The sequence below is a fragment of the Tiliqua scincoides genome, chromosome 8 (assembly GCF_035046505.1).
Source record: "Tiliqua scincoides isolate rTilSci1 chromosome 8, rTilSci1.hap2, whole genome shotgun sequence".
Classification (NCBI taxonomy): domain Eukaryota; kingdom Metazoa; phylum Chordata; class Lepidosauria; order Squamata; family Scincidae; genus Tiliqua; species Tiliqua scincoides.
In genome coordinates this window covers 59,364,049-59,373,415 of record NC_089828.1, presented here as the reverse complement: position 1 = coordinate 59,373,415, position 9,367 = coordinate 59,364,049, and the positions used below count along the sequence as shown (strand labels likewise).

At 43.5% G+C, this 9,367-nt stretch overlaps 1 protein-coding gene across 3 annotated transcripts; it reads left to right on the top strand.

Moving 5' to 3' along the window:
- Window positions 1-33: 33 nt before the first annotated feature.
- MRPS17 (mitochondrial ribosomal protein S17) lies at window positions 34-3,928 on the top strand. Of its 3 annotated transcripts, none has more exons than XM_066635970.1 (3): window positions 34-110; window positions 2,874-3,021; window positions 3,513-3,928. In XM_066635970.1, exons 2-3 carry the CDS (start codon window positions 2,899-2,901, stop codon window positions 3,801-3,803), a joined length of 414 nt encoding a protein of 137 aa, XP_066492067.1. In that variant the 5' UTR covers window positions 34-110; window positions 2,874-2,898; the 3' UTR covers window positions 3,804-3,928. The 3 variants fall into 3 exon arrangements, with proteins under 3 accessions (XP_066492067.1, XP_066492065.1, XP_066492066.1); XM_066635968.1 differs by having other exon boundaries at window positions 52-83; XM_066635969.1 differs by having other exon boundaries at window positions 53-87.
- Window positions 3,929-9,367: the final 5,439 nt, after the last annotated feature.

Below are 9,367 nucleotides of genomic sequence, written 5' to 3'. Positions count from 1 at the left end.
CGTCTGGTCCCTTGGTTCCTTCCGTTACCGGCCCCGCCCTTTCCTTCTTTGGCCCCGCCCCGGTTCCCAGCCTGGACCCGAGAGTCAGTAAGAGCCTCCGAGGAAGCCGGGTGGGCTTGGAGGGGGCGCAGGGCGGGCTGGGCCCTCCCTGGAGGGGCGGCTGGGAAGGGCCGCTGCGGCCTCCAGGGGGATGTGTGGGGCAGGGGGCTGCGCCTGCCCCCCACCCTCTCTCGCGTTTCTCCCCAGACTCTCAGTTCCCTCCCCCGATGTCTTGGGGCGCCCCCTCCCCGCCCTGCAGGCCCCATCCAGCTCCTGAAAGGCGTCTCCCAGGACTGGGGTCGTTTGTAAGGGTGGGGGTCTCAGGGCTCTCGGGTGAGCCTGGCTGCTGGATGGGGCCCAAACGGGTCCATCTGGCCGGGGGGGGGGCAGCCTTTCCACTGCGGGGCTCCTGGACCTTCTCAGGCCTGGAGAGGAAGGAATTTCAGCCTGCCACCTGTGAGGGGAGAAGCTGCACCCGCTGAAATTCCCTCCTCTGCACCAGGGCTGTTCACGCTGCAGCCATGGGACAGGATCCAGCATTCGGGCTGCTCTGTCCACCCAGTGAGCAGACCTTTCAGTTCTGCCCGGGCACTGTGCTAAGCCCTCCTCAATTGGGGGACAGGGACGCTCTGGGCAGTCGCATCTGACTAGACGTCCTAATGCATGGTCTTCTTGGACACTGGGCAGCAGATGCGACTGCCCAGAGTGTCCCTGTCCTCCAAACAAGGGTGACCCTGTGCGGTGCCCAGGCACACTGCGATCACTAGTTTGAGCGCCGCTGCTCTACACAATTTCTAAAGGTCCAGGAGCCCTAAAGTTGAGAGGTTGGCTATCCCAGGCTAGTCCAGCACCCTGTTTCCATGATGGCCAGCCACATATTTCCAGGAAGCCCACAAGCAGCAGCACAGCATCATTTCCACGTTTGTCTGTATCAGCACATACTCAGAGGTAGACTGCCTGTGAACATGGAGGCTCCATTTAGCTGTCACGGTTCTAAGAGCCTTGCTAGATCAGGCCAAAACTCTGGGTAGTTCAGCAAGCTGCCTTTTGTAGTGATCTCTCTTAACAGCTAATGACAGAAGTTGTGTTGTAGCCTGTTGTTGTGCATGATCACATCCACACTGCTGATAGGAGTCAATGACAGTTATGGTACAGGACCGGTGTTATGACTTTTAGAAAAAGAGTTGGGCATTTATGTTGACTTTTTTACTCATAGTGAATTTGAATGGACTTCCTTAATTGCTCCCTTGTTGATGACAAAGCAACAACCTTCTTGCCGTTAGTGCTATTCATCAAGGGATTTGATTCTTACTTACCCCCAGTAATTCAGGCCAAGTACTGTTGGAAATTGTAATATACAATATCAGTCATGGTGGCTGTATGGTACCTCCATGTTCAAAGGCAGTAGGCCCTGATTCCCAGTTGCTGGGGAGTTACGTGAAGAAAGGGTTCTTGCCATCAAGCCCACTTGTGAGCTTCTTTAAAACATCTGGCTGGCCACTATGACAAAGATATGCTGGCCTAGATGAATTTTTGGTGTGATCCAGCAAAGCTCTTCTTATGTGTTTGTGAGCAAAGCTCCATTTCAGAATCAAACTGCCTCAGAGTACAGATTCTGTGTATATGCAACTGAGAAGGGTTGTTGCTTTCCTGATGTACTTGTGATCTTCCTTGAGGCCTTTGCTCCCAGACAAAACAGCATACTTGATTAGATGGACCTTTTGGGCAAGTCCATTTTGCCCAAAATCTATTGGGCAAAACATTATGTTTTTCTGCAAATACAAGAGTTATATTATTTGTGCTGTGTCTTACTCTGTCTTCTGGGGGGACATTGGATAGAAAATGATAAGGATGACAAGCATTTCCATCTTCTGCATGCATCCAGAAAGCTTGTTCTTCCAGTGGAACAGCACATTTAAAGGTGGAGCTCTCCTATGACTAATTTACCACAGCAGAAGTGTTCTCCATTGTATCAGCTAATAGGTTGCTGTTTTGAGCAGTGGGGAAAATGTGAAATCCTCATCACATAAGTTATTGCATTTGCTGCAGTCTTGCCAAGAAAGCCACAAAAACATACTAACCAGCAGGAATGTGTGTGAACACCTGCCCATGTTAGTTATTAGTGGGCTGAAAGAGAAGAAAATCCAAGTTTTACAAAGATTATCTGCCTAGTCACCTGGAGGAAATTCTTCCTTACTATAGGTGGCCAGCTGAGTGGTTTTATACAAGACAGAAACTGTAAAGTATTTTATAGTACAATAATTAAGAGAGAGGGCCTGAGTCTTGGTGAAGTCCCAGCAACTAATGAAGCTCTTACAAGGAATATCCATGGTATGATAGGTTAGCACCACTCTCTCTTGAGTGGAGAAAGGAACCTTCTGAAGGGAGTGCACCACTGCAGTGTTACTGGAGTCATACAGAATCAAGGGAAGGGGGGTCTTTTGGTTATCCCAGCCTCTGACAGCACCAGGAAACTGAAGACAGCTTTGTCAGCAAATGCAAATCTTCCCCATTCTCATCACCAGTGATGCTTACCATTGGTACAGGAGACACTTCCATGGCACCTGTTTTGTTTGCTGCCTTGAGCTGTGTTGATGTGCCCCAGAAACTGGATAAGGGCTAGATAAGTATTTCCTTTTCCTAATAGCCAGGAACAGTTTCTTTTAGGAGTCTGGCCAATTACCTGAGGTTTTTAATTTTTGCCCAAATTGTACCTAAAATGTGGGAAGAGACAGTTCCTCTTCATTGTTTCAACTGAATACTTTTTAGACATGTTGATTTTGACCACAGATAACCCGTTTACTGTGAAAATGACACTTGTGTGTATTTCCTAGGGCCCTGGATCATTGTAACTGAGCCATGTCTGTGTCGCGCGGAGCTGTCCATGCCAAATGGATCATAGGGAAAGTCATTGGGACCAAAATGCATAAGACTGCAAAAGTAAGAGTGACAAGGCTGGTGCTGGACCCTTACTTACTAAAGGTAAACTTCCAAGGAGTGAGAGGTGGTGTGGTGTGGTGTGATATGGTGGTCCTTGGACATAGGAAGTAGGGAAGGCACCACCAGTTAGTAGGAAGATGCCACCATGGCTAACAAGTAGAGTCAAAGCAGCTATGAAAGGCAAGAAAGCTTCCTTCAGAAAATGGGCAGTCTTGCTCATATGAGAACAAAAAGGAACACACACTCTGGCAAAAGAAATGTAAGCAGACAGTGAAGCATTCCAAAAGAGATTATGAGGAGCACATGGCTAAAACAGCAAGGCAGACAATACATCAGAAGCAGGAAACCTGCCAAGGAAGTGCTTGAACTGTTAGACAACAAGGGAATAAGGGGAAGATTAAAGAGAATTTATCTCTTCAATTTTTATCCCACTTTTCTTCCAAAGGCACTGAAAGCAGCTGCTATTTAACGAAATACCAGCCTTGCCACAAAATTCTCATTCTTAGGTTTATTTTCTTTTTCTTCTCCTACAGTTCTTTAATAAGCGGAAAACATACTTCGCTCACGATCCCCTGCAGCAGTGCATTGAGGGAGACATCGTTCTCCTGAAAGCTTTACCTGAGAGAAGGAGCAAGCATGTGAAGCATGAACTTGCTGAGATTGTGTACAAGGTTGGGAAAGTCATTGATCCAGTGACAGGGAAACCCTGTGCAGGGCAAAGGTTTCTGGACAGCATCACGGACTCAGAAAACCTCACTGACAGAGATACCAGTTATCTTAGTGAAAAACTCCAAGAGCTGACTGTTTCTTCTCCAGACAAATGAGGAGTGGGCAGTCTGATTACCCAGGACTTTTCCATTGTTTCTGTGAATGGGGTTATGTGTGACACAATGTTTATGTCTGAAATAGTCACAACTAATAAACTGGAGTTGAAGTGTATGTACAGTGATATGAATAGATGCATTGAATTTATTTTTAAAATGTTGTAAATGGCAGAGAATATATGTTTCCATATTTTTTTATAGTATTTACATGATATCTATAGTATTTACATATCTACATGAAGCAATCTGAGGCAATGCAGAACATTTAAAACTTTAAAGCCAATAATGGAATTTAGTAAAATATCTGAAATGCTATAATCAGAACTGGCTAATTTCATAAACAAAACAGACACATCAGAAGCAGACCATAAAATTGTCAGGAGTCATGGAATATAAAAGTCACAGTCCATGAAATTGCTCAGCAATGGCCAGCTCAGACAGGGATATACTATACATCCTGCATGGTACAGTGCACAATATTCCTAGTTCACAGAACCAGCTTTGCTCTCTGCTCTGAGGAAGCCAGTAAAACATAATGGAGATGTTCTGGAAACACAGAGTAACTGACAGTGCAATCCTGATGGAGCAGTCTGCCAGTACAGCAGCCACTGCATCTGCCTAGAATGTTGCTAACATGCCATAAAGCACGTTTGCGACTACCCTATAGCAAGCAGCGCTGGTGGAAAGTCCTGCACCAGCCTGCGAGCGCTGCATCCGAATCTTCAGCTGCTGGTAGAGGTGAGTACGCCACCGAGGGGTGCAGGGGCTGGGTGACGGTGGAACAGAAGTGGGGAAGGGTGAGGATGGAATGGGGAGCAGATCAGGCCCGTGATGTCATATTTATTTAAAAGATTTATACAGTATAGTGTTGCTTAAACTGTGGGTCGGGACCCACTAGGTGGGCCGTAAACCAATTTCAGGTGGGTCCCCATTCATTTCAATATTTTTAGTATACTAGACTTGATTCTACCATGATATGTGACTGCCTTTGGGGAAATGTTACAGACCTGTACTTTTAACAAACTACTAGGTATAGTCTTTTAACAATGATAGTAAATTGGACTTGCTCCTTGGTAGATGTGTGTGTGTAGGATTGCAGCCTAAGATTGTTAAAAATTTTCCTGCTTGATGATGTCACTGCTGGTCATGACATCACTTCCTGACAGATTCTCATTCTAAAAAGTGGGTCCTGGTGCTAAATGTGTGAGAACCACTGCAGTGTACCACATTTTTGTTACTCAAAGCAGTGTACAACATAGAAATAAAACATACAAAAGAGTAAAACAACTGAATAAAAAATATTAAAAATAAAACAATTAAATGTTAAAAATTAATGATACAAGAGCAGACTGAAATGTGAGCGGTTACAGTATAATGTAAAAGTAGCAGCAGGAATTGAAAAGGGGTCCATAGGAATTTCTTCCCTTCTCAAAACCCAAGCAAAACATATCTGGATGTTTCAAGATGGCGGGTCAGTTTGGGGCGGAAGTTAATTCACAGGTGGCCAGCCTGTGGTGCATCCATCCTGCAGAAGTGTATTGATGTACCCAGACACTTCAGATGTATGAAGCAGGCTTATGTACCTAGCTATCATATAGGGAACAGATGGTCCCTCAGTGGTGTCCAACTGACCTTTGTATTTGTACAGAACATTGTCAATAATCATTGAGTAATCTGTGTTTTTTTGGGAAATCTATGGGGAGAGGAAATTAAGCGTAATGGCTTGAGTGCAAATGTATGGAGTCCACACATGATGCTTTAGCTTTCCTTGGCAGCAATGTAGGTTATATAGGAAGCTGTCTTATAACCAGTCAGACTGTTGGGCTGTCAGCGCTCAGTGTCGATTGGTGACTGGCACAAGCAAGCTGCTTTGGAATCACTTGTGGCAGTGAAGCGGAGGCCAAACATCTGGATACACACATGGCCTGTGAGTTGCTGCTCTGGGGAGGTGCTTTGCAGTGCCATTGGAACAAAAGCTGGATTGGTTTGCTGAAGGATTTAACTCATTCCATCACATTTAGAAGAATAGCAGGGAAGGAACAACATGGGGCAAACTGAACAAAGGGCAACAATCTTTTTAGTGAACTTAGCAACAGTTTCCACATCAGGGTTTTTGATTGTACTTCGTAAAAGAGGCAGATCAGAGCTGCTACAGATGTTGCCTTTAATTTTTGTCAGAGGAAAAGCTGTACTGGAGACTACACAGCAAGGAAAATGTAGTGTGTGAATCACACAAGTGGAGACCTGCGCAGTTGTAGATGGTTTTCTTTCTTTTGGGCCAGTGCTGTTCTGATGTAGGTTTGACATCCTGCATTTCAGAAGTCTAATGAGGAACAAGCCTCCTGTGGGCACCCAGTTGCATGTGTATGTATGTAAACACAAGACACAGCTCCAGTACGTGAGAAAAGCAGCCACCTGACTTTTCTCTCTGGCCTTTGCATGCTTACCCTGAAGTACAGTAGTGCATCATGGAGTTCAGTGGGATAGTAGGTATGTGCAAGCTCTTGGTTTTAGAGACAGGCTGCCTCTGATTGCCAGATGCAGGGGAGGGCACCAGGACACAGGTTGTGTCTGTTGTCTTGTGTGCCCCCTGGGACATTTGTGGGCCACGGTAAGATACAGGAAGCTGGACTAGATGGGCCTTTGGCCTGATCCAGTGGGGCTCTTCTTATGTTCTTATGCTTCCTAACAGAGAGGCCATTGTCTTGTTGACCCTCCAAGGAACTTGCTTCTGAGTAAGCCTGTGAAAAAGTTTGGAGTGTGTTGAGTATAACAAAGTGGACTTCAACGAAGTCACCCCATTCAACAGCTCCGCAGTAAGCTGAACAGGCACGATCTCCGGGGCTCCGGATTTCAGCCTGTTTCTCACCTCTATTTCTGCAGGTCCAGTTAGTCATCCTGATGGTGATACCTGAGTTAGGTTGGGGGGGGGGGGCTTGCTTCTCAGGAGTTGGCCTTTCAAGGCAGTGGGGGAGGAGAAGGTGAAATCACAACTAACTGCAAAACCCCTGTGGAGATACCATCTACTGAAACAGATTTCATCTATTGAAAGAAGATACTTGGAAGAACAAAGTAAGTGCTGTTTGTGTTATGTAAATCCCAGCTTTAAACAACTGACTTTGGAAAAAAGAGAAGGGGGGAGGATTCCTGCACCTCATTGTTGTTTTTAAATCTGAGAAGAGACATTTGAGTTTTTGGCACTATATGGACTATAACTTTATCAATACAAGTTTACAAATCTGCAACCCTGTATGAGACATAAATTTTATTGAATGTTGAATTCTGGATTATTTGAGTGAAGGATTTCCTATCACTGAGTGGTGAGTTGAACATTGTTTGGTCGGAGTTTGTGGGAAACTAAATGTTTGCATTCCATAGCAAAGAGATTGCCCAGGACATCTAGTGGACTAAAAGAAAACTGTAAAGGAAAAATCATTGATTCATCAGGAACAAATTGGGAAAATTATTACCACAAAACCTGGAATATTTGCTTGATATGAGTCGACAACAAGTGATCCAAATTTTACAAATCTAAATTAGCGTGGAAACCTTAAGCCAACAGATAAATAAGCTTAATGAAATGGAAGTTAAAGCTACAACAATGAAGAATAATGACCAACAAGTTGAAATGACAATTTTAATGGAAATACAGAAAGATGGGGCAGACTGGAGGATAAGTACCCAAAAGGTATTGGACCAGAACGGGGAAGAGACATGTCAACCAACAAGCATAGTTGACCAAGAGAAGGAGATGACCTGCCAGGATCTGGATTTATTGGCAGGAATAAGAAGACTAAGAAGAGGATGTATATCAAAGCACGAACTCTTAAGAGTTCATTCTTGTGAAGTTTATCAGGAAAAAAAGATGGAAAAGAGAGGGAAAAAAAGTTTAGAGATGATATGCAAGATTTGAATTGCTATTCAAGATAATGACACGATTTGGTAGTAGCGTAATCTTTGATTTGAGAAAAGAATAAATATATCTAGGTATTTTATAGGTTAATTTTGATGAACTAGGTTTAAATTTGTTATTGTTTTGGAATCTATATATGGGGGAATGATATGAACGTAGAAACTTAAATTTAGAAAGTAATGGATATGTAATATATGAGTGGTTGGTAGATTTGTTTACAGTTAGATTTATGATAAGTATTTACTAGTAATTTTGTATTAGAATAAGTTGTATTAATAAAAGAGTTTAAGATTTTGTATTTTATAGGTTAATTTTTATGTATTTTGATTTAGATGAATTTTGATTAATTAGATTTAAATTTGTTTGATATTGTTTTGGAATTTATAGATGGAGAAATGATATGAAGGTAGAAAGTAAAGTTCAGAAAGCAATGGATATACAATATATGAGTGGTTTGGTAGATTTGTTTATAATTAGATTTATGATAAGTATTTAGTACTAAATTTGTATTAGAATAAGCTGTATTAATGAGAGTTTAAGAGTTTATTGAAAGAAGGAACATAAAGAATGATGGGAAAAGAAGGGAAGAGATGATTATGATGATGAAATGGTGTATATAGAATATAAAACAGGGTTTTTAGAAATGGATATGTATTTTTTGTATATCTTTTTTCTTCTTTTTATAATTGTTTTTTTCTTTCCTTTTTTCTTTTTTTGATTATATTAAGAGATATAAGAAATTATTGGTAGAATGAATTATTAATTAATTGGTATATGGGATTCTGCAACCTCAGTGTTTGTATGTATGTGTTTTGTATGTGTGTTTATGGAAAAATAAAATAATAATTTAAAAAAAACAACAGCTGCCTGTAGACCACATGGGATCCACGTGTGGAAAAAAGTTCCAGCGGCCACTTTCATGGGCAGGGCCTTGGCTGCCCTTCTCTAGAACAGGACTGCCAACTGCCTGCACTCAACTTGGCCTGGGCAGGATTTCATTCATTTGGCCCCTTCCCAGGACCAAGAACTGTAACCCCCCCCCTCCCCCGGGCAAGAAAACGCATTTGGTTTTGGAGTTCTTCAGACTCACTTCCTAATAGATATATTTCGTATTGAGGGGGTGATATTCTATAGGAAAGGGAGACAACCTGTATGTCTAACAAATTAATAAAGGGGTGGCAGCAGTAGCGTAGGTAGAGGGGGTGAAGCAGGAAGTTTTGCAGGGCACCTCACCCACCCTACCAAGGCCCCCAAGGCAGTAGCATAGCTGGAGGGGGTTCAAAGCACTAAGTTTAGGGTGGTGCCTCACTGCTGCACTTAGTGGCCCAGAACAGCTCTGAAGGGAAGGGCTGCTTGCATGCTGCGGTGAAGCACCATTGCAACACTTGTGCTTTGCACCCCAGTCACACGCTGTAGTGAGGTGCCGTGCAAAACAGTGCTTTGCACCTGTGTTGCAGGCTGTGGTGAAACACCATGCAACACTTGTGCTTTGCACCCCAGTCACACGCTGTAGTGAGGTGCCGTGCAAAACAGTGCTTTGCACCTGTGTTGCAGGCTGTGGTGAAGCACCATTGCAACACTTGTGCTTTGCACCCCAGTCACACGCTGTAGTGAGGTGCTGTGCGAAACAGTGCTTTGCACCCGTGTTGCA